The 26,125-nt window shown below is 50.3% G+C and overlaps 1 protein-coding gene across 1 annotated transcript in view; it reads right to left on the bottom strand.

Moving 5' to 3' along the window:
* LOC138447907 (E3 ubiquitin-protein ligase TRIM39-like) overlaps positions 1–25,897 on the bottom strand; it is a 268,721-nt gene extending 242,824 nt beyond the window's left edge. Inside the window, exon 1 of the mRNA XM_069604422.1 lies at positions 25,404–25,897. Coding sequence (XP_069460523.1) covers positions 25,404–25,859 — 456 coding nt within the window. The 5' untranslated portion in view covers positions 25,860–25,897. The remainder of the gene's footprint in view (positions 1–25,403) is intronic.
* Positions 25,898–26,125: the final 228 nt, after the last annotated feature.

The following is a 26,125-nucleotide window of genomic DNA, read 5'->3' as shown; positions in this document are numbered from 1 at the left end:
TGCGGTCGGCTTCCTCCAAGCGATATGTTCCAGCACGCGAGGCAGATGGCTTCTCCAAGTCCAGATATACAATGTATCACGCTCCTAATGTCTCGCTGTTAGTTCAACGCTCCGCTGGGTGCCCCAGCCAACATGAGCTTCGGCGGCCACTTGCAATAATGTGTCTCGAGCTCCTCCTTTCCCGGGCTCATCGCACAACACAGCACGTCTCCTGAAGCTGTTCCTACAGGCTGAACGTGCGCCACCAACCATCATATGAAGCGAGCCCCTCAGTCACAGCGAATTGCTGGATTCAGTCGTTCTGGCGATCGGGGTGTTTTCCGAACCCGACGCCTTTGTCCGCTGCCATTTTGCGAGACTTCGTGTTCCACCAGGCGACCCCTGCAGTGCTCATAGTTCGGTCATCGCTGCTCAACACGAACAGTCCTTTGCTCCTTTGGTAGAAGGCTGCTTCCGAGGCCTTCCCTTATGTTTTCAGCAGTTTTCGGACCACGTGTGCGTTATTCTTAGGATCAATGTCGGATCTATTGGAGCAGCCGCCTCGGAGCACGTCCTACTCCATGGCTGGCTGGCCACGCCCCTTCAATATCAAGATTTCAGACTTGGCTACATTTATTTCAAGTCCATTATCTTCAATGTAGGTCTTTAGGGCGTTCAGCTTTCTTTGTAGGCCAATAGGGGTCAAGTCAAGAAGTACTATATCATCTGCATACAGTAACCAACTAATGTGCGTTCCGTTTAGTTTTGGAGGGAAAGATTTAACTCCATCTAGCGCTTCACCATCCTCTGAGATATGGAAGTTAAACAGCATTGCTCCTAGCAGACACCCTTGTTTAACTCCTCTTGCTGTTTTTATTGGATTGGAGAGATGGCCGTCCCTATCCTAACGAATCTGGACTTCAGTATCTGAGTAAAGTTCTTTTATTGCCAGTATCAGGCTGTGAGGGCATCCACAGAGTTTTAGTTTTGATCACAGTATTTCGCGGTCAACGCCATCAAAAGCGTGGGCCAAATCTATAAACGCTAGATAAACTTTCTGACCAGTTCGGATCGCTTCCATCTAGGTTCAGGATGAGGAGGTTCAGTCCGCACCCGACCCCCCTAACAAAACCAGATTGTCACACGTCAAAGGCATTATTTATGCTTATCCAATTAGCCAATTGCACTAGTAGGAGGGATGCGAATATTTTCCCTATCACATCCAAGAGCGCTATTGGCAGATAATTAGCAGGACCCATACGGCAACCCTTTTTAAAAATCGGCACAACTATCGCTGATTTCCATGAGGCTGGTATTCATCGTTCTTGGATTATGTTCTTGAACAGTACGTCGCAAAACTCAGTCCACTCCTCTGGATTGCTTTTTAGCATTTGATTGGACAATCCGTCGGGGCCAGCAGCCCTTAAAGTGCTGATTTGTTGAATACACCTCCTGATATCATCTTGGTCGATTTTGATGTCCCACGGCTGACTTGTACAAAAACCAGGGCTCTTCAAATCTTTTTGTTTTGTGAACAACATACTGTAATGGATGGTCCATTGGGCTTCGGTGACCATGTTCGTTAAGGCCGCCTTCTGTGGATTTTCCATTTCATTTAGTTGTGACCAGAACCCTCTTGAATTTCTTTGTGCCAGGGCCTTAAGTACCGCCTCAGTGTCTCATTGTTCCAGGATCATTTTATGTGATGTTAGCCAGTTTTTATAGTTTGTTCTTAATTTCCTTTTTAACTCATTTCGGTTTACGCCAGTGATGGTGTTGAGGCTTCTGAGTCCTTTCCTGAATTCTTTTTTTTTTGGACCACTTGAGGATCAAATTCATGTTTCCGATATGTGGTTTTTTTTTTTCCCGCCGACTGCACTTTGTACACTTCCATAAGATGCTTATATTCTATCAGATCTTTCACAGAGTTTGAGGTCATAAGTCTTATTTCATTAGCTAAGGCAGTAACGTCACTGGTATTCAGCCGAAGGCGATTTCACCCTGGTTCTAGAGTTACATCCTGTCTCCACTGGTTTTTTTGGAGCATGTTTCCTTGTTTCCATGTTAAGGTTACCAAGTTATGGTCGCTTTGAGGTGTCTTTATCACCTTTAGTGCCAATATCTCGTCGACCATTGTTTCTGAAACGAAGTAGTCCAAAATTGACTTTTGACTTCCTCTTTCGCACGTTTCTCGTGGTGGCCACTGATGTTTCCATTCATCATATTCATGTTCCGAGCTTCCATTTCTTCTAGCCACATTATTTTAAGATTCTCCATCTTGCTACAGCCGTTACACTTCTTGGCTGGATGGGGTGAGAGTCCCATTAGTCTAATATTCAGATCTCCAAAGAGGACTATATATGATTTAATGTTTACAGTAATTATGGATTCAATAAGGTCCAATACTTCGTCTCTTGGAGGCATATCATGTGTTAGGCCCTTAACTCATTCACTGGTGAGCGTACTAAGTGACTAAAGCCTCTGGTGTTCCATGAGGCTAGCACTAGCAGATTGACAGACTCATGGCATTAGCTCGTCCTTGTCTCATTTAGGGACTTAGCTATCCAGGCCCAGGTGTCGACTTCTTTTATGCTTGGACTCGAGAGCTCCAGGGTACTATCGACAGGAGGATTATCTCTCAGGTTCTCGATCGTGATTTTTATTTTTTTCATTTTCAGGTCGGCTGGTACTAAAGTAGTCTAGTCCGCTGGCACATTCTCCACTGTATTGGGGACTGTGCGATCATCGTTTATTCTTTCATGATTTATGTAGGCTACTTTGTGTGCGTTTTGGTGGCCCTGTGCCACTCGCATTTGGATGTTTAGCCTCTCATCAGGTACTCTATGCACCTTCAGAGTGTTGTCGACCTCATAAACTTGAAAACCCGCGTTGAGTAGCTGTCGTTCACACATCATCACTAGTTGTACTATTTTTGTTGAATCAATGTGTAGCAGCACTCCTTCACGGTTGTCATCATCCAGGATTTCTACTCGCTTTATTTCAGTGCTTTTTATGGCCCTCAGTACAGGGAGGAAGTGAAATAGCTGCATCACGAGGCTTCTATTTAGTACTGCCCGGCCATATCTTTTTTCGAGCCATTCCACCAGAATTCGATAGCTATTCTCTGGCGGCTGCATAGCAGGTTTATTGATTTCCTTCCTCAGGTCAATCTTGCCTTGATCATCCCTCCAGCTCAGCTCCTGAGGTTCTGTGGAGCTGTCATTGCAGGCACTTTCAGATTTCCTTTCTGTTGTTCGTGACTTGCAGCTTCGATCCTGCCCATATCTATCATACCATTTCTTGAGGGTGATGCGTTGTTGACCTTCTCAAATTGCGCCATATAGTTCTTGTTTAAGCTCTTCTTGAGCTTCTCCTCTTTTTTGCTCCGAGGGGGCCTCCAACACTTTTCTTGGGCGAGGGCGACTTTTCCACCACTCTCTTTCTTATAGAGTATGCCTTCCCGTGCTCTATTGCTTTCTCAACTAGAATGTCTTTTTCCAATTCATTTTGCGTTCCGAGCACCTTTGCGGAAGGCTCTGCACTAGACTGTCCAGCTTTTTCTAGATTTCATTCATCCTTGCACTCTTCATCAGGAGTGCTTTAGGTTACCAAGTTCATCAAATCCACGTCACTGCCTTCATTGTCGTCTCCATTTATACTGGGATTTTTCAGCACATCCTTTTCAAGCGCCCCATTATTCTCCACTGAGTTGTGGCTCTTTTTATCATCATTGGGTTTGTTAGGATTTTGATCTAAGTTTGATTCTGTGTTGGTAATCGTGACATTCAAAGATTTTATATTCCTAAAGAAATTGGAGGCATTTCCTGCATTTTTGTTCTTTTGGGCAGGCATATATATATATATTTTTGTTTGCACTTCCCCTGTTTCAATAGAGTGTCATCCATTTTGGTGGAGGTCGATGCTTTGTTTGGGGCCTGTGAGTTTTCGAATATGTCGAACCATTCCGACTCTTTTTGATACTGCGTCAGGGCCATCGCTTTAGATTTTCTTTTGTCAATCATGGGCCCCTCGATAGTCTTCGGTGCAGAAGACTCCGACTCTGGGACTTGCGGGGTCAAAATTCTGTTCTCCTTTGACGATAGCTGAGGTTGACTCACGCTGACTGGGGTTGTAGGCTCACATCCATTCCGTTCAATATCGGGCCCATTCCTGTTTGGGTGAGTAGAGGGGGGCGCCAGAGTTGATCTACTAGCCTCACGGCAAGGGCTGATCCCCCTATCATGTATATTCGAGTTCGTTTCACTCATTTCCTTCGACAAAGTAGCTTTTTCGGGCTTCCCACAGCCAGAATAGCAACAACAGCACAGCTCCATTGGATCAATGTTCGACGGCCGACTATCCGATCGGTTGGACCCCGTGTCTACGATATTTCGCTCCATGGATACTCTAGAGTCATGTTCTTTTTTCAAAATTGCAAGAGCTTCACAAGCTACTTCAGCCAACAATTTTTTGTCTTCACGGTTGTTTTTCAATGCTTCTTTCAGCACTGTCATCGAGAGATCGTGCTTGCTCCATATCGTTGCATTTTGTCCAGCCATTTCGACCATGTTCATCTCCAGTTTCATGATTTTTGTATTTAGTACTGCAATCAATGTAGTTTGATCTCTATAGTTTTAAAACAATTGTTTGAAGAGTTTTGTCAGGGGTGTAACTGCAATTGACGTTGCTGACATTAGATTGGGTCTCAGCTCATTTGTCACCTTTTCAATGATCAAGTCAATTCGAAGCTTGCCTTGACTCTCACTCCAATTCGGGACTTTTATAGCTTGACGTTTTGGTTTCTTCACTGATGGTCTTTCGGGTTCACATTCAGAGGAGGAGGAAGAGTCATCCGTTATTAAATGGTCAATTTTCAGTTCCTGTGAATAGCAGAAATCACTCTCCGAACTATTTTCCGTTCTTCGCTGTTTCCTCACAAGCTTTGTCCGATCAGGCGTCACCCTACTGGCAGACTCTCTTGATTCAACTTCGTGCTTGCTCAGCCATTCAATTGTACCCACTGTGTTTGGCACGAACGATTCGAGCCCATCCAGCCGGGGCGCTTCCTTTGCGCCTTCATTTAGCAGAGGTTTTGCCATCGCCGTCGATGCAGCCATCTTGGCATTTAGGATCACGAGATCTCTAATCACTTGATCCACTACCACAATTGAATTTTTCAAGGTGCTCTGCATGCTCGTCTTGGGGGTTTATTGCTCCTATTACTCCTCTTGCCTCCCACATTTCTACAGGAATAGATTCGAACGCGGCATAGTTGTTATCATCTAGCTCTTAGATCACGACTGGAGCACTGCTCGCGGGGTCTAAGCCAAGGGCTCCCTTACTTGAGCCGCTTCAGGCAAGGCAAGCACCTCCCTCGCTAACGGAATGATCAAGTCGTCCATGGGTCTAGGGGCTCGCCACAGATGTCCGTTTCGTGGTTTGTGCTTAGATGTCTTAGCACGGCCCTCCTTTCGATATTAGATTTGCAGCACCGTTCTACAGTTTTCCATGCAAGCTTTTTCAGCGGCTGAATGTACAGGGTTCTGTTTAAGATGTGGGCGGACTCTATTGCATCCGAACTCCCTGCATTTTGGACCGTGTCGCCCTCTGGCGTCATGTGGTTAATTCGGGGGACTTGAGTTGCCCCTCTGTGAGTATCTACTACACGGCTGGGATTCTCAAACGGCCTGGCAGAGCTGTCAAGGCAAATAGTTCTCTGCGGGGTAGCTGTTTCCAACGAGTTGTTTACACTCGTCATTGAGACAATATCAGACTTTTTAGTTTTATGGGGGCATCCTTGTTCATCACAGCAGATAATCCCAGTTCCTGAGGAGCTTCTCCAAAAACCGACGCTTCTGATGGAACAAATGGGACAGGGATTCGGGCAGGAAACACACTTCCTCCGGTTAGGGGGGGGGCAGGTGCAAGGTAGGTTACGGATGGTTAGGGGTGTTGCAGACCCATTGTTCAGGACAGGTGCCGGGACGACTATAGCCACCACCCCGCCCACTTCCACCCCTTCACTTACCTCCATAGTCCTGGCTCTTTTCAAGTCTGTGATTGAGGAGGCTGGTGTGGCGTGGCCCCTTTAAGGGCAAGCACGCGACGGAGTGACGTTCACTCCGTCGCGTGCCATATAAATAAAGGGGCGTCGCCCGGCGGCAGCAGAGCCACCGGGGAGCCCACACGAACAGCATCGGTCTCCGTGTGTCTCTGTGTGCACGGGGGTGTGGGGGCTCATGGGGGCGGCGGGATCGCCCGCTAACAATGGCGACGAGGATGGGATCGATCCCTGGGACAGGTGGCAACGTTTTCGAGATGCGCAGATAATCGCGTGTGAGCGCATCCGTGAATGTTGGCCGCGGAGAGGGGAGAGACACGCGTGGCCGGCGGCCATTTTGACTACAAGGCCTCGGAAACTCACGGCTTCATAACGAAGCATCTGTGAGAGATCCGGACCCAATTTTTGGAGATTCCAGTGGCGGACAGTCACTGCTTGCAACACGTGCTGGTGGAAATGCAAGTCATTTGCATTTTCACTGTTTTTCATCGAGTTTAAGGGTGGAGCTACCTGGAGGCCTACTGGATGCACACTGGGGCCTACCCTGCTCGATTTTTGGATTCTTCAATTCTACACCGGCTGAAGTCTGGAACCTGGTGGTCCTACATTTGCCTGGAAAACCCTCGAACCTGGACATCATCTGAATCACCTGAGGGGCTGGGATCCTCATCAAGGTACTGGTTGTGTTTGGTGTCCAAGTTGCGGCCCCATCACGGGGTGCCTGTGCGCTTTACACCATGGATCAAGGTGCAGCGGCCGCGTGGCCCAAAAGCAGGCTGCTGCTCCAGCCCAACCCCTGCCTGCCCTTCCACCAAGACCATTGCAGAGACCTCCCGGTACCTTACAGCCAATGCCAGAGTTTGATGTCTCGGGCACGCCATCAAGCCTGGGACAGAGGTGGAAGATGTGGATGGACAGGCTGGAAATGTACTTCAGGGCCACGATGGAGACGAGTGACGACAGTAAGTTGGCCACTCTCCTGTATTCTGCAGGCCCTGCTGTGCACGAGATCTTCTTGTCCTTGCAACCAGCGGATGGGTCTTTTGATGCCGCCAAAACTGCGCTCCACAATCACTTCCTGCCCATGGCCAATGTGGATTACGAACGGTTCCTAATGGGCAACACCAGACAGAAAGATGACGAGACTTTGGATGTGTTTTATGGGCGGCTGCGCAGGCTGGCGGCACCTTGTGCTTGGAATGACCCTGATGATATGATTCGCAACCACCTCATTCAAGGCTGTTCCTCTGGTAAGCTGAGGCGTCAAATCCTGCGCGAGCCTGGTATAACACTACCCCGCATCCTAGAACTGGGGAGGTGCCACGAGGTGTCGGAGCTGCGGGCATCAAGGATGGAAGCGGGTGTGCGCCCTGGTAGGGTGGAAGAGGTATGCGCAGTCGGAAGAGGTCGCGGATCAAGACGCCCCATGAATACTCAAAGTCCACGGCCCCAAGTGGCGCAGTCCTCGTGCCTAAAATGTGGATATGACCTCCCGCACCCAGCAGACTGTCCAGCAGCGGGAGTGAAGTGTGGACGATGTGGGGGCACAGACCATTTTGCAAGAGTGTGCAGATCGACGGTCCCGAAAATGGTCCCCAGGGGACCTGTCCGGGCTGGCTCTTTCCGCCCCCAGAGAACATCCAACGTTGCCCAGGTGGACCAGGCCGACGATGGCCCCCCTCAAGAAGGTGAGGAGGAAGAAGAAGATGAAGAGAATGTTTTCTTCGTGTCATGCGTAAGAATGCTGAAATCGCACTCCAAGAGACAGCCGAGATGCGACGTACTGGTCAATGGGGATTCAGTACCCATGTTGGTGGACACGGGGGCGTCCGTGAACGTGATGGCCAGGCAACACTATGATACAATGCAGGCACCACCACCGCTGGCGGCACCGAGAGCGCGCATTTTCACATTTGGAGGCAACCATCCAATCCCACTGGATGGTGTGTTTGTGGCTGACACTCAATATGGCAACTCAGGCATTCGGGCAAGGTTTTACGTCACGCCGGTGAGCACCAACACGCTCCTCTGCTGCGCAGCTGCTGAAGCTTTGGGGATTGTGACATTCGCATACAACGTATATCTTGACGACATCCAGGAGCTCCTGGAGAAGCACACATCCCTCTTTGAAGGCATTGGACAGTTAGTGGGGGAACCAGTCCGCTTGCACATTGATGAGTCCATACAACCGGTGGCTCTGAAGCACCGGCGCATACCGTTTCACCTCAGGGATCTGGTAGACCAGGAATTGGACAACCTTGTTCAGCTGGACATAATTGAGAAGGTGGAAGGCCCCACTCCTTGGGTCTCACCCATTGTCGTCGCACGGAAGCCCAAACAACCAGATGCAGTAAGGATTTGTGTCGACATGCGCCTGCCCAACAAGGCGATCAAAAGAGAGAGACACCTAACCCCCACCATGGACGACATCATTGCAGAATTACAGGGGGCGAGATTCTTCTCCAAGCTGGACTTGAGGGCAGGATATCATCAGGTGGTTCTGCACCCTGAGTCCCGATACATCACCACCTTCACCACCCATCGGGGCCTGTATCGGTATAAGAGGCTGAGTTTTGGAGTGTCCTCTGCAGCGGAAGTTTTTCAAAACATCATAAGAGGGGCATTAGCAGATCTGGATGGGGTCATCAACATCAGTGACGACATCTTAGTACACTCCAAGTCAGAGGCAGAACACATGACCCGCCTTGCAAAGACATTTGAGTGCCTCCGTCTCTTGGGACTCACCTTACACAAAGAGAAATGCGAATTCCTCAGGACAACAATCGAGTTCTTTGGGTTCGTGTTTAAAGCGGATGGGGTGTCACCCGACCCCCGTAAGGTGAAGGACATTAGAGAGGCCCGCCCACCTGAAAACGTCGCTGAGGTGAGGAGCTTTTTGGGCATGGTCACTTATTGTGGCCGCTTCATCAGGAATCTAGCGTCCCGCTCTGAGCCTCTAAGATCTTTAACCAAGAAAGACTCCGTGTGGCAGTGGGGGCCCCTCGAGCAGGCGGCATTTGATGACATCCGGGGTGCCCTAGCGGCAGAAGACACCATGGCGTTCTTTGACCCTAGCCTGCCGACGGAAATAGTCGTGGACGCCAGTCCCTATGGTCTGGGGGCGGTCCTCACTCAAGTGGGGCGCGAGCAGGAAGTTCGGCCAATAGCCTATGCGAGCAAGGCACTCTCGGACACTGAACAACGCTACTCGCAAATCGAGAGGGAGGCCCTGGCGGTGTTGTGGGGTTGCAGGCATTTTCGCCTATACATTCTAGGGCGTCCGGTGACTGTCATCACTGACCACAAACCACTGCTACCCATCATGGCAGGCTCCTCCTCCAGACCACCAGTAAGGATAGAGCGCTGGATGCTTGCCCTGCTTGAATACGGCGTGTCGCTGGTGTATCGGCCTGGTGTAAGCAACGCTGCAGACTATCTGTCACGTCACCCATGTGGGGATGCCTGGGCGTCTGTGTCCGCGGAGGAGGCTGATGAACACGTTCGTCTCGTCGTTGAGTCTGCCACCCCCAACTCCATGCAGGTGGAGGAGCTGGAGCGGGCGTCGAATGATGACGAGTGCTTCGCCATTCTAAGACTGGCCATGCAACAAGGTGCGTGGAAGACGGTGCTTGAAGCGCTTGACCGTCGAACATGCGAAGCCAGGGTGGCACTGGAACAGCTCTGGAAGGTGCGGGAAGAACTTGCATTCTCGGAATCGGGACTCCTGCTGAGAGGCGACAGAATAGTGGTGCCACAGACGAAGATCCCACAGATAATCGCTCTCGCCCACCAGGGCCATCAAGGGGCGCCCAAAACAAAGGCTCGGCTTCGCCAGAAGGTGTGGTTCCCGGAGCTAGAGCGGAGGGTAGAAGAGTTTGTGGCCTCGCGTCGGTGGTGTCAGGCCGCATCCCCAGCCCAGCGGGACCCATCCATTGAGACAATGCCTAGGGGAACCAAGCCATGGGAAGTAGTGCATGCTGACTTCGGCTCTACATCTAGAGGGATGCACTTCCTAGTGATGGTCGACGAGTGGTCGCGATACCCGGAGGTGGAATTTGTGGAGTCGCTGGCGTTTGGTGACGTGGTGATCGCCGTGGAAAAGATCTTCGCCACCCATGGCCTTCCATCGGTTGTGTGCACTGACAATGGCGCACCGTATCAGGGTGAGAGCTTTGCTGAACTCTTAAAGAACTATGGCATTCAGCACAGGAAGGTCACACCCCTCTGGCCCAGGGCAAACGGGGAGGCCGAGCGCATGATGCGCACCCTTAACAAGGTGTTCCGGATCGCCCAAGGCAAGGGTGAATGTCTGCAGAGGGCCCTGTATGTATTCCTACGGGGATACAGAACCACTCCCCATTCATCGACGGGAGTAGCACCGGCGGAGGCCCTCTTCCAGAGGTGCCCTCGGGATGTCGTACCTGAGGTAGGGGCCCGAGAGCCCGCCATCATTGACAATGAGCAGGTGGAGGAAGATCGGCTGGCAAGAACTCGGGCGGAGAACATGAGAAGAGGTCTGAAGCCACCCAACATTGCCCCAGGGGATGAGGTATTAGTGAGGAACCGTCATCCGCAGGGCAAGCTCTCCCTCACATACGAGCCCGCCCCCCTGGATGTTGTAGCGGTGAAGGGGTCTATGGTGACTGCATCAGATGGGACATCGTCGGTGACCAGAAATGCCAGTTTCTTTAGGAGACTGGGTGACCCGGGAGCGAATCGAGAAGAGGCTGGCGAAGAACTACCCGACGATAGTGGAGGAGATGTCCCCACCATGGACTCGCCTGTTCGCGGAAGAACCGACTCAAGTACTCCGGTAAGGGACAGTGGCAGGAGGTACCCCCTGAGAACAGGGCGTGGGAAACCTGCCCACCTGAGTGACTATGTGACGGACTGATCTGGGGTCATGTTGGCGATGGGTCGCCGGACTGTGTGAAGGCACCGCTGGGGATCCAGGGTGGTTGCCAATACATGGGGGATTCCTAATGTGTGTGCTGTAAAGTAGTGATTAGCCAGTTTTGTGTGCTGTAGAACGTAGAACAATTGTATCCTCCTTTGTGTTTGTTGTTATGGAAAAGGAGGAGTGTGGCGTGGCCCCTTTAAGGGCAAGCACGCGACGGAGTGACGTTCACTCCGTCGCGTGCCATATAAATAAAGGGGCGTCGCCCGGCGGCAGCAGAGCCACCGGGGAGCCCACACGAACAGCATCGGTCTCCGTGTGTCTCTGTGTGCACGGGGGTGTGGGGGCTCACGGGGGCGCAGGGATCGCCCGCTAACAGCTGGGATCTCCTTCCAGGCATGCATTTTCCCGGTGCTTCACTGCAGCTTCGTTTTAATTGGGCACGCGTCGGGGGATGCCGGTTCTTTTCTCCATTGTCCACAAGTTCACCAGTCCACTCGGCCCACGCGGAATACGAGAAACACTCCTGCCACACTCCGCGACGCTCCACGTTAGGAAGGGTGTTATAAATGGTCATAAATGGTTGTGCAGGTGAATAAATGGTTTCTGCAATGACCACAAAAAAAAACACTGGAACTGGCAGCACCTTCAACACAAGAAACACTCCTGCCACACTTTGCGACACTCCGCGTCACGTCAGGCACGGTGTTATGAAGGGTTGGCTCCCCCTTTCTGCAATGAACACAAAAAACACTGCAACTGGCAGCACCTTCACACGAGACACACTCCTGCCACACTCTGCGATGCTCCGCTTCAGGCAGGGTGTTATAAAGGGTTGTCTCCTCCTTTCTGCAATGAACACAAAACAAAAACACTGGAACTGGCAGCACCTTCACACGAGAAACACTCCTGCCACACTCCGCCAGATCATTGTAATCATGCTGGAGCAGCACTAAAACACCTTGCCAGATCACTGCAACCCTGTTGCAGCCGCACTAAAACACCATGCCAGATCACTGTAACCCTGTTGCAACTGCACTGAAACACCTGGCCAGATTAATGTAACCTTGCTTCAGCCACACTGAAACACCATGCCAGAGCATTGTAACCCTGCTGCAGCCACACTGACACACAATGGCAGATAATTGTAAACATGCTGCAGCTGCGCTGAAACACCATGCCAGATCATTGTAACCCTGCTGCAGCCGCACCTTTTTACTCTGATATATATGTAAAGGTACAATTCCCTTAGTTCCTATATATGATGTTCTCTTAGTACATCATATCACAACACCTATTCTGGGGCTGACGTGTAACCGTAGGAACTAAGGGAATTGTAAATTGAATGCATATGTGTGTGGATATCAACTGTGGTCTTTTATTCTAAAAGCCTGTGCTCTCAAGAAATTAATGTTTGTATTACATGTTAGAATGTTTTTCAATATAGTGTTGTAGGCTAACATTGTTTGGTTGAATACTCCATATACTTTGTTGCCCCAATTTCATAGTCCCTCATTACAACCCTGGCGTTAGGGGTTTTAACGGCGCCGTAAACGGCTACGGCGCCGTTAAACCCCTAACGCCAGATTCACACTTTAACGCCTGCTTTCTGCAGGCGTTAAAGTCCAAGGCGCTAAGCGACCTTGGCGCTAATTACAGCACTGTAATTTACGGTGCCGTAATTAGCGCCTTCCCCATCCCCATTGAGCCCTATGGGGTAAAAATAGGAATGGGGAAGGGCAAATGGTGAATGGGGATTTACCGCCCCGCCAACCTTGGAATGGGGCTGTAAATCCGCCATCCACCATGCTGGAATCCGGCATGGACCATGGTGCTAATAGCACCATGGTCCTACGCCTGGGTCGTAATGAGGGCCATAGAATCTAATACAGATTGTTGGTTAATCTCACAAACCCTGGAGACCAACACCTTAAACTATTAGAGATAGGGAGCCACTAAGGTGCAGGCACTGAAACACCATTCCAGATCACTTTAACCCTCCTGCAGCCACACTGAAACACCATGCCAGTTCATTTAAACCCTGCTGCAGCCACACTGAAACACCAAGCTAGACCACTGCAGCCCTACTGCAGCTGCACTGAAACACCATGCTAGATCATTGTAACCCTGCTGCAGCCACATTGAAACATCATGCAAGATCACTGTTACCCTGCTGCAGCCATACTGAAACACCATGCCAAATCACTGTAACTCTGCTGCAGCCGTACTGAAACAACATGCCAAATCACTGTAACCCTGCTGCAGTTGCACTGAAACACCATGCCAGGGCATTGTCACCCTGCTGCAGCCATACTGAAACATCAAGCCAGATCACAGTAACCCTCCTGCAGCCGCACTGAAACACCATGCCAGGGCATTGTCACCCTGCTGCAGCCGCACTTAAACACCATGCCAGATCACTGTAACCCCCTGCAGCTGCACTGAAACACAATGCCAGATCACTGTAACCCTCCAGCAGCCACACTGAAACACCATGCCAGATCACTGAAACCCCCGTGCAGCTGCACTGAAACACCATGCCAGATCACTGTAACCCTCCTGCAGCCACACTGAAACACCATGCCAGGGCATTGTCATCCTGCTGCAGTTGCACTGAAACACCGTTCCAGATCACTGTAACCCTCCTGCAGCCGCACTGAAACACCATGCCAGGGCATTGTCACCCTGCTGCAGCCGTACTGAAACATGAAGCCAGATCACTTTAACCCTCCTGCAGCAGCACTGAAACACCATGCCAGGGCATTGTCACCCTGCTGCAGCCGTACTGAAACACCATGCCAGATCACTGTAACCCTCCTGCAGCCGCACTGAAACACCATGCCAGGGCATTGTCACCCTGCTGCAGCCGTACTGAAACACCATGCCAGATCACTGTAACCCTCCTGCAGCCGCACTGAAACACCATGCCAGGGCATTGTCACCCTGCTGCAGCCATATTGAAACATCAAGCCAGATCACTGTAACCCTCCTGCAGCCGCACTGAAACACCATGCCAGGGCATTGTCACCCTGCTGCAACCGCACTGAAACACCAGGCCAGATCACTGTAACCCCCCTGCAGCTGCACTCAAACACCATGCCACATCACTGTAACCCTGCTGCAGCCATACTGAAACGCCATGCCAAATCACTGTAACGCTGCTGCAGCCGTACTCAAACACCATACCAGATCACTGTAACCCTGCTGCAGCAGTACTGAAACACCATGCCAGATCATTGTTACCCTGCTGCAGCTGCACTGAAACACCGTTCCAGATCATTGTAACCCTGCTGAAGCCACACCGAAACACCATGACAGGGCATTGTAAACATGCTGGAGCAGCACAGAAACACCATGCCAGGGCCTTTTAGCACTGCTGCAGCCACACTGACACACCTTGCAGATCACTGTAACCCTGCTGCAGCTGCACTGAAACACCATGCCAGATCACTGTAACCCTGCTGCGGCCGCACTGAAACACCATGCCAGGGCATTGTCACCCTGCTGCAGTTACGCTGAAGCACCTTACCAAATCATTGTATCCCTGTTGCAACCGCATTAAAACACCATGGCAGATCACTGTAACACTGCTGCCGCCGCACTGAAGCACCATGCCAGGACATTGAGCCTCATTACAAGAATGCCAGTAAGTATTCCCAGTTACAGTCATGCCAGTGCCACCGTTTACGGCAACCCGTGACTCCGGAATCACCAGATGATTATGTGTTGTCAGGCACGCGCATTCCGGCATGCCGGAAACAGCGGTACCGGCATCACGGAAACACCATCAAACAGCCCAAAAACTGACCACACTGTCGTCCTCGGTGCCGGTGCCTCCGAATCCAGCATCACGGTGCTTAACCCACCCGCACATGGCAACAGCGGTCCCACAATTACCGGGACCAGAAATAAAGTGATTGCCGGAACAGGAAACTGGCCGGCGGCCATGTAAAAAACACAATCCATTGCAATCCTCAAAGCACAGGCGACATCCACCCCTCCTGACCAGACAAACTCCACTGTCAGCATGTGATCTACCGCCTGTGAGACCCGCAAGCGAAAGCCACGCTTCTCTGACTCGGAGCTCAACATGCTAGCGGATACCATTGTCCACCATGCACCAGAGCTCTTCAGCAATGACCAGCACAGGAAGACCCAGCTGCGCAAGAAGAGCATCTGGGAGGAGGTGGCCCAGAAGGTGTCGGCAGTCGGCACAACCCCACGCACAGTGCGAGACTGCCACAAGTGATAGGCGCAGGTTGCCCCGAGGGTACGCAACCTCCTCTTGACCCAGCGGAGACAGGGCATGGCCACAGGCAGCAGGAGCAAATCCCCAATATGCCTGATACCCTGGGAGGAGACGTGCAGCAGTGTGCTGCACCTAGAGTCCATTGAAGGGGTTGGCGCTGCGGAGGCCAGAGCCGGGACACCCGAAGAGGCTGGTGAGTACACGTAAACCCAATGTAATATCAACCTCCCTGGTCACCCTGCACCCACCACTGTACCAACATATCACAGAAATGGTAATTGCATCATCCACAACCCCAAAAACACCCTGCATGCCTCCCCCCAAGGAAACTACATCCTGGGTGCATACATAGACATACACCCTGGCCACCAAACTATGACCCATCCCAGTAATGCATGTAGAACCCAGCACCGGCACCCTGTACTGCCAACTGAACATGCATCTGCTCCCACACAGACACAGATCACCCTTCCACAGCATACTGCATGTGTGTCTGCCGTGCTTCCCCTGGCACCAAATCACAGCAGTGCTAAGCCCCATCTCCACCCACAAATGACCACTGTTGCACACAAAATCAACATTTGACCCCCTCATCCCAGCTAGCCCGACCACCGAGCATAAATGCACAACTGTCCCTGTAACTGGGACAGGCAGCAAACCCATGCTTACCACATCCATACCACACCCCTCCCCAACATCCCACAGAGTGAATGCCCCCCCAAACACTGTATCCAGCAAGTGGCAGTACACCAACACAGTATCCCCAGCGCATTACCCTACCATGTACAAACATCACACATCCCGCAGCTCAGTACGCATAACACACGCATATTTGCACCATGCCATGTACCACGCCATGTCCCCGACACAACACAGCCACGACCGACATAATGCATGTATCTCTGCTTCATTAATCCACACTGTTCACTGACAACCTGCCTTTCTGACTCCCTCAGGCACATCATCTGACAATAAAGTGGCCCATGCAAGGACTTCAAGGGGCACCAGCCGCTGCCGCCGGACACCACGGACCACCACCACCAAGGACACCACAGCCTCCACTTGCACAACTACCACAGTCACTACAGCTGTGGCCATCCCGCCAACCCTACCATCACTGTGAGCACAGCAGTGCCCATCCCACCAGCCCCAACCATCACTGTGAGCACAGCTGCGGCCATCCCGCCAGCCCCAACCATCACTGTGAGCACAGCTGCGGCCATCCTGCCAGCCCCAACCATCACTGTGAGCACAGCTGCGGCCATCCCGCCAGTCTCATCCCTCTACAAAAAAGAAATATGTCTAGCAAACTTTACATCCTTCTATTCGCGTATATCCCAAGCCAAATCCAACATGAAAGAACTTTTCACTATTCTCAAAGAATTAGAGACCCCCATAGCTCCCCTTGACACCTGCATCAAAGATAAAAAAATGGTGCTCAGAGATCCAAAACGCACTAGCCAATAAAATATCCACCCTACAAAATAAAATCTCTAGTAAAAGAGCCTCTTTAAATGACGCCACCCACTCCAAAACATTTGAGAGCAGCACTGCTAACAAATCCACCCGAGTCAACTTCTCTAAAGTCTCCGTTATTGAAGTAGAAAGAACTATCTTGTCCCTGAAACCATCGAATTGCCAGGGTGATCTCTGCCCTGCACAGCTCATCAAAGATGCGGCCCGAGACCTCTCTCCTTTCATTACTAAGCTAATTAACGCATCCTTTACCACTGGAACTATCCCCAACAATCTTAAACAATCTTGGGTACTCCCACTCTTAAAAAAACCTGCTCTTGATCCCTCTACACCTACCAATTACAGACCAATCACGACAGTATCATTTCTTCTAAAAATCTTGGTTGCCTATGTACAAATTCAAAAACACCTGGAAGTACACGGCCTACTCGAACTAGACAATCTGGTTTCCGCCCTCAGCACGGTACAGAGCCAGCTCTGATTGGTCTGAAGACTCAAGTCGACGAGCTCAGAGACAACGGTAAAGCTGCCCTACTCCTCCTCCTAGACCTTTCGGCCGCATTTGACTTGGTTGATCACACCATACTCTGCAATCACCTTAACACATCGGCCCACTTTTCTGACAATGCTATTACATGGATTAGATCCTTCTTAAACCGTAGAACCATGAGGGTTTGTTCCCCCACAGCAGCTGCCGACCCTATACCAATCCCCTGTGGTGTGCCCCAGGGTTCTTGTGTCTCGCCCACACTGTACAACATTTTCACGAAGCCCCTCTTCGATGATTTGGATCCTCTCGGTATCACCTACACTAACTATGCAGATGATACCCAGATCCTCCTCTCACTTTCTGGGGATTATGAAGAGGATTTGGCCTTGGTGAATAGAGTGTACATCATCATCCAGGCATGGATGGCCACGCATGGTCTATGCCTGAATGATGATAAAACCGAACTTATCATCCTGGGCACTACATCCAGTCTAAACAACTAGGACTCGCTTACTCATCCTTCACAATCGATGGCAACAGCATCAAAGTTGGACATGAGGTAAAAACACTAGGTTTCTATCTGGATTCTAACCTCACCTTCAGTAAACAAGTTAACTCGTCCTCCACGGCCTATACATGTAAGCTTATCCGCACTGCCAAACCATTTCTATCTGACACTAGCTGCATCATTTTAGCCACAGACCTGATCTTATCTCGCCTTGACTATTGCAATGCTCTCTACTTGCGATCAACCAAAGCTACCACTAGAAGAATCCAAACTCTCCAAAACAATGCTCTTAGAGCGGCATTAGGCATCTCCAGAAGAGACCACATCTCTGTGATTAGCCAACAGTATAACTGGCTTCCAACTAATGATAAAATCATCCTAAAAACTCCATCACGTACGCACCAAGTCCCTTAATAATGCTGCGCCTACCTACTTGGCTGACAGATTCCACAGACATTCATCTTGGAGACCGTCGAGAACTGCCTATAAAGACTGCCTCTCCATTCCCAAATTCAATCATTCTAATATTGGCGGTAATAGCTTCCCGGTGAAAGCAGCTAAACTGTGGAACTCCCTACCTCCCACTCTGAGAACTGACCTCCCCTACCAAAACCTCAGGACTAATGCCATCCTGTGGCTGAAAGCGAAGGGCCACTAACATAATAAGCAGCTAGGATTCTTTGCCAGGATTGACTGCCCGGAGTCCATCCCACTCTCTTCCAGATGCATGCTCGCTTACCGTCACCTATTCCTGCATACTCTGTTGTTGCAAGTAAATTGTATGCAGTATCTGCTCTCCTGTCCTTGCTCCTGTCATCTGTAAATCTGTAAATATGTTTTACCTGTGTATATTTTGTATCTAGTGCCTGCCTGTAACGTTGTTGTAACTAAGCTTTACATATACTTGTAACTGCTGCGCCCTGTTACCTGAGGGTATATCGCACATTATAAATAATAAAACAAACAAACAAACAAACAGCAGCCACACTGAAAAACCTCATCAGATCACTGTATCCCTGCTGCAGCCACACTAAAAACACCATTCCAGATCATGGTAACCCTGCTGCTGCCGCATTGAAACACTATGCCAGGTTACTGTAACCCTGCTGCAGCTGCAGTGAAACACCATATCAGATCATTGTTAAACTGCTGCAGCTGCACTGAAACATCATGCCAGATTAATGTAACATTGCTGAAGCCACTCTGAAAAACCATGCCATATCACAGTAACTGTGCTGCACTGAAACACCATGACAGATCACTGTAACCCTGCTGCAGCCGCACTGAAACACCATGCCAGATCACGGTAACCCTACTGCAGCCGCTTTGAAACGCCATGCAAGGTCACTGTAACCCTGCTGCAGCCACACTGAAACACCATGCCAGGGCATTGTCACCCTGCTACAGCCACACAAACAACATGCCAGATCGCCGTAACCCTCCTGCAGCCATACTGAAACACCATGCCAGATCACTGTAAACCTGCTGCAGCCACATTGAAACACCATGCCAGGTCACTGTAACACTGCTGCAGCCGCACTGAAACACCATGCCAGGTCACTGTAACACTGCTGCAGCCGCACTGAAACACCATGCCAGATCATTGTAACCCTGCTGCTGCCACACTGAAACACCATGCCAGGGCATACCTACTGGAGCTGAAAATCAAAAGGGCTCAAGCTTGGCTCAAGCCAAATGTTGACTCTGGCTCAGCTCTAAGTCCTCGATAATGAAGAGCCAAACAAGAGCCGAGCCGAGCCAAACGTTAAGAGCACTATATTTGCCAAGGGGGGGTGGGAGGAGAAAGTAAACAAAACAAGAGAAAGATGGGGATATTATTGAAAAAGAAAAGAAGGCTTGGAGGGTGTAAGGAGAATAGAGCAAATTGAGGAAAAAACAAGGAAGGAGAACACATAAGGGAGACACAAGCCATCTGGTATAATCCCAGCAGGGGCCCAGAGTTCATGAAGGCACCAGGGGTGGACTGGAGATTTCCCAGCATGCCTCTGCATCCTGGGCCGCTTTTGTGTGATTACCCAGGGGTGGACTGGCCTACAAGGAACTCTGGAGATTTCCCAGTAGGCCTCTGCATCATTAGCCTCTTTTGTGTGCTTACCCAGCGGTGGACTGGCCTACAGGGAACTCTGGAGATTTCCAAGTAGGCCTCTGCATCATTGCCTCTTTTCTGTGATTACCCTGAGGTGGAATGGCCTACAGGGACCTCTGGAGATTTCCGAGTAGGCCTCTGCATCATTGCCTCTTTTCTATGGTTACCCTGAGATGGACTGGCCTACAGGGACCTCTGGAGATTTCTCAGTAGGCCTCTGCATCATTGGCCTCTTTTATATGGTTAGCCATTTTATATCCAATTTTCCTACGGGAAATGGTTGGCTTGCTCAAAATGCATAGTATGAGGCCACTTTGAACATTCTTTCCACGGCCTCCTTTGGTTCTGAGTCCACCCCTGGAAGGCACTGTTCCACGAGGCTTGAATCCTTTTTCTGGGCACATGGTTACATATTATGAATTTGTATTCAGTGCTGGCCCTACCAAGAAGATCTCAGAGAGGCTTCCAAGGATCTAAAGGTCATGAGGTTGGAGGTGAAATAGAAGTTGCAAACTTACTTTAGGACAGTTAATGGTACTGAGGTTTGTTACAGCCTTGAGAGGCCGAGCCCAGTTTTGTCTGTAGTTGCAGTGGTGATAAATACACCATGTTTTATTATGTCACTGCTGTTACCTATGAAGTAGTAGGCTGTCTAATTTACATGCATTTTTCTAATGGCTCTGCTTTGTTCTGGCTCTTAGAGCCGAGCCATAATTCCGGCTCGGCTCTGGCTCGACTGTTTGTTTGTTTGTTTTATTAACATTTATATAGCGCTCAGCAGTCCGGGGACATCGTGGCGCTTGTTACAGTACAGTCTTAGTTACAGAGTCATCAGCAATATATATACAAGGTACAATAGTTAAGTTATTTACATTTATATTTCTGGTTATATACAGTATGCATATACATTTCTGGTTATATTACAATATACCAATGTCATGGTGGGAGGAGGAGAGTCATGGTACTAATTGAGGAGTGTGGATTTGAGGTTGTTACGGAAGGCCGAGATGGAAGTTTCAGCTCTGAGGGTGAACGGGAGAGAGTTCCAGAGTTGTGGTGCGATGTAAGAGAAGCCTAGGCCTCCAGCAGTGGCTCTCTTGATGCGAGGAGTGTGTAGCTGGTTGGTGTACTGAGATCTGGTCGGTCGGTCGGAAGTGGTTCTAGATATTGCTTCAGATAGGTAAGTGGGAGCAGTGTTGTTGATGCGTCTGGATTTTCAGCGTGATTCGATCTGTGACCTGAAGCCATCGTGCTGAACGTCTGGCAAGGGATACATGGTCCCTTCTGGGGATGCTCAAGGTGGCTCTGAGGGCGTTATTTTGGGTGATTTGTAGTCTGTGGATGTGTTTATTTAGCTGAGGTGCCGGCTAGGAGGGCATTACAGTCATCGAGTTTAGTGCCTATGGTTGCTCTTGCTATGGCCCCTCGGTTGGGGGGCGGAGAGGTAGGGTTTGATGGCATTGATGAGTTTGGTGCTGAACGCTGATGCAGAGGCTATAGCGCTGACTTGTTTGTTCATTGAAAGGTTGGCGTCAATGTGAACCCCTAAGGTCTTGAAGGATGGTGATACCAGTATGATTGAGTTGTCTATGTTGAAGTTGGTGTATTGGGGGCTTCACTTCGTTGCATGAATTGCAAGCCTTGCCCTGCTCTAATTGTAACTCTGCTCTACTCTAACCGTAATAATACCCCATGCCAGGGTACAGTAACCCTGCTCTGCTGTAACTATACTAATACACTATGCCAGGTCACAGTAATCCTGCTCTGCTGCAAACCACACTAATACACCATGCCAGGGCACAGTAACCCTGCTCTGCTGTAACTATACTAATACACTATGCCAGGGCACAGTAACCCTGCTCTGCTGTAACTATACTAATACCCCATGCCAGGGCACAGTAACCCTGCTCTGCTGTAACTATACTAATACACTATGCCAGGGCACAGTAACCCTGCTCTGCTCTAACTATACTAATACCCCATGCCAGAGCACAGAAACCCTGCTCTGCTGTAACTATACTAATACACTATGCCAGGTCACAGTAATCCTGCTCTGCTGCAAACCACACTAATACACTATGCCAGGGCAAAGTAACCCTGCTCTGCTGTAACCACACTCATACACCATGCCCGGGCACAGTAACCCTGCTCTGCTGTACCCATACTAAAACACCATGCCAGGGCACAGTAACCCTGCTCTGCTGTAACCACACTAATACACCATGCCAGGGCATTGGAACCCTGCTCTGCTGTAAACATACTAATACACCATGCCAGGGTACAGGAACCCTGCTCTGCTGTAACTATACTAATACGCTATGCCAGGGCACAGTAATCCTGCTCTGCTGTAACCACACTAATACACCATGCCAGGGCACAGTAACCCTGCTCTGCTGTAACAACACTAATACACCATGCCAGGGCATGTCACTCTGCTCTGCTGTAACCACACTAATACACCATGCCAGGGTGGAGTAACCCTGCTATGCTGTAACTATACTAATACAACATGCCAGGGCATTTCAACCCTGCTCTGCTGTACCCATACTAAAACACCATGCCAGGGTACTGCAACCCTGCTCTGCTATAAACATACTAATACCCCATGCCAGGGTACAGGAACCCTGCTCTGCTGTAACTATACTAATACGCTATGCCAGGGCACAGTAATCCTGCTCTGCTGTAACCACACTAATACACCATGCCAGGGCACAGTAACCCTGCTCTGCTGTAACAACACTAATACACCATGCCAGGGCATGTCACTCTGCTCTGCTGTAACCACACTAATACACCATGCCAGGGTACAGTAATCCTGCTCTGCTGTAACCACACTAATACACCATGCCAGGGCATTGCAACCCTGCTCTGCTGTACCCATACTTAAACACCATGCCAGGGCACAGTAACCCTGCTCTGCTGTAACCACACTAATACACCATGCCAGGGCACAGTAACCCTGCTCCACTGTAAACACACTAATACCCCATGCCAGGGCACAGTAATCCTGCTGTGCTGTAACCACACTAATACACCATGCCAGGGCATTGCAACCCTGCTCTGCTGTACCCATACTTAAACACCATGCCAGGGCACAGTAACCCTGCTCTGCTGTAACCACACTAATACACCATGCCAGGGCACAGTAATCCTGCTGTGCTGTAACCACACTAATACACCATGCCAGGGCATTGCAACCCTGCTCTGCTGTACCCATACATAAACACCATGCCAGGGCACAGTAACCCTGCTCTGCTGTAACCACACTAATACACCATGCCAGGGCATGTCACTCTGCTCTACTGTATCCACACTAATACAGCATGCCAGGGCGTGTCACTCTGCTCTGTTGTAACCACACTAATACACCATGCCAGGGCATTGCAACCCTGCTCTGCTGTAACCACACTAATACCCCATGCCAGGGTACAGGAACCCTGCTCTGCTGTAACTATACTAATACACCATGCCAGGGTACAGGAACCCTGCTCTGCTGTAACCATACTAATACACCATGCCAGGGCACAGTAACCCTGCTCTGCTGTAACCACACTAATACACCATGCCAGGGCACAGTAACCCTGATCCACTGTAAACACACTAATACCCCATGCCAGGGCACGGTAATCCTGCTGTGCTGTATCCACACTAATACACCATGCCAGGGCATGTCACTCTGCTCTACTGTATCCACACTAATACACCATGCCAGGGCACAGTAGTCCTGCTGTGCTGTAACCACACTAATACACCATGCCAGGGCACAGTAATCCTGCTGTGCTGTAACCACACTAATACACCATGCCAGGGCACAGTAATCCGGCTGTGCTGTAACCATACTAATACACCATGCCAGGGCGTGTCACTCTGCTCTGCTGTAACCACACTAATACACCATGCCAGGGCATTGCAACCCTGCTCTGCTGTACCATACTAAAACACCATGCCAGGGCACAGTAACAGTAACCCTGCTCTGCTGTAACCAACCTAATACACCATGCCAGGGCACAGTAACCCTGCTCCGCTGTAACCACACTAATTCCCCATGCCAGGGAACAGTATTCCTGCTGTGCTGTAACCACACTAATACACCATGCCAGCGCATGTCACTCTGCTCTGCTGTAACCATAGTAATACACCATGCCAGGGCTTCTAACCACCCTAATACACCATGCCAGGGCTTGTCACTCTGCTCTGCTGTAACCACACTAATACAGCATGCTAGGGCGTGTCACTCTGCTCTGCTGTAACCACACTAATACACCATGCCAGGGCGTGTCACTCTGCTCTGCTGTATCCACACTAATACACCATGCCAGGGCATAGTAATCGTGCTCTGCTGTAACCACACTAATACACCATGCCCGGGAACAGTAACCCTGCTCTGCTGTAACCACACTCATACACCATGCCAGGGCACAGTAATCCTGCTCTGCTGTACCCATACTAAAACAAATTGCCAGGGCACAGTAACCCTGCTCTGCTGTAACTAATACACCATGCCATGGCATTGCATCCCTGCTCTGCTGTAACCACACTAATACACCATGCCAGGGCGTGTCACTCTGCTCTGCTGTATCCACACTAATACACCATGCCAGGGCACAGTAACCCTGCTCTGCTGTAACCACACTAATACACCATGCCAGGGTACAGTAACCCTGCTCTGCTGTAACTATACTAATACACTATGCCAGGGCACAGTAATCCTGCTCTGCTGTAACCACACTCATACACCATGCCAGGGCACAGTAACCCTGCTCTGCTGTAACCACACTCATACACCATGCCAGGGCACAGTAACCCTGCTGTGCTGTAACCACACAAATACACCATGCCAGGGCACAGTAATCCTGCTGTGCTGTAACCACACAAATACACCATGCCAGGGCACAGTAACCCTGCTCTGCTGTAACTATACTAATACACTATGCCAGGGCACAGTAATCCTGCTCTGCTGTAACCACACTAATACACCATGCCAGGGCATTGCAAATCTGCTCTGCTGTACCCATAATTAAACACCATGCCAGGGCACAGTAACCCTGCTCTGCTGTAACCACACTAATACCCCATGCCAGGGCACAGTAATCCTGCTGTGCTGTAACCACACTAATACACCATGCCAGGTCGTGTCACTCTGCTCTGCTGTAACCACACTAATACACCATGCCAGGGCACGTAACTGCTGTAGCCATAGTAATACACCATGCCAGGGCACAGTAACCCTGCTCTGCTTTACCCGCACTGACATACACACCATACCTGCGCTCACCGTCTTATCACCCCAGGATTCCGCCGCACCAGAGCAGGGGGTGCAGCTTCCCAGAGCAGGGGCGGAGCCTCCCTGTCATTCATGCAAAACTGTGGAACTCCTTGCCCCTCGCCCTGCGAGCTGAACAATCGTACTGGTCTTTCTGAAAACGTGGCTTTTTACTTAAATGCGCTATGACTGTCTCCCTAATCTTCCGCTCCACACTTTGGTCCTGACCTGCAACTAGCGCCTTGATGCCCAAGGGATTGTGTGCGATGCTACAAATGTAAAAATAAATAAATAAATGACAGCGCCTAGATGCCTCCGGGTTTGGTGCGCTATATAAATTGCAAAATAAATAAATAAGAAGGATTTTCCTTACCTTGTACTTCACAGCAGCCTCTTTTGTGGGATACACTGTGTGTGATCTGTGACCGCTGGACTCTCTGCAGATCACACAGATGAGCTCATCATCCTCCTCACAGAAGAGTTTCAGCTTCTCCTCGTGCTCCTCACACAGACCCTCCCCCGGGGCCCTCTCTGGCTGCAGGGGGCCCCTCTCTGGCTCCAGGGGGGCCCTCTCAGGCTGCAGGGAGAGTTGCTTCACCAGCTCCACCATGCTCTGCAGCTGCCGGTTAGGCCTGAGATCCCCCTGGGGACAGACTTCCCTGCACTGAGGACAGGTGAGGTCTGAGTCCGACCCCTGGGGGCACCCACTGATGCAGGAGCGGCAGAAGTTGTGCCCACACTTTGTGATCACCGGATCTTTGTAATATTCCAGACAGATGGAGCAGGTCGCCTCTTCCTTCAGACTCTGGACAGGGGTAGCTGCAGCCATGGCTCAGAGTGGGAAAGTTTTAGTTTCGTTTCTCTGCAGAAATGTGAGCCAGGGAGTGGCTCTGGTCCACGTGACATCACTTGGCTGCATTCCAAACCCTGCCCTAAACAACCACCTCATGGAGGCTGTGACTGTAAAGATAAGTACGCACACATATACACACACACAGAAGCACACAGGCACTCACACTGTACACAACAGATACACACAACATGGATTCATACAGACATACTGCACAGCCAAGGTACACCGAAGATGTGGCACAG

The sequence above is a fragment of the Ambystoma mexicanum genome, chromosome 3q (genome assembly GCF_040938575.1).
Source record: "Ambystoma mexicanum isolate Mex_15411 chromosome 3q, UKY_AmexF1_1, whole genome shotgun sequence".
In the NCBI taxonomy this organism is placed as follows: Eukaryota; Metazoa; Chordata; class Amphibia; order Caudata; family Ambystomatidae; genus Ambystoma; species Ambystoma mexicanum.
Note: the sequence above shows the minus strand (reverse complement) of the source record. Positions and strands in the feature narration are given on the sequence as shown.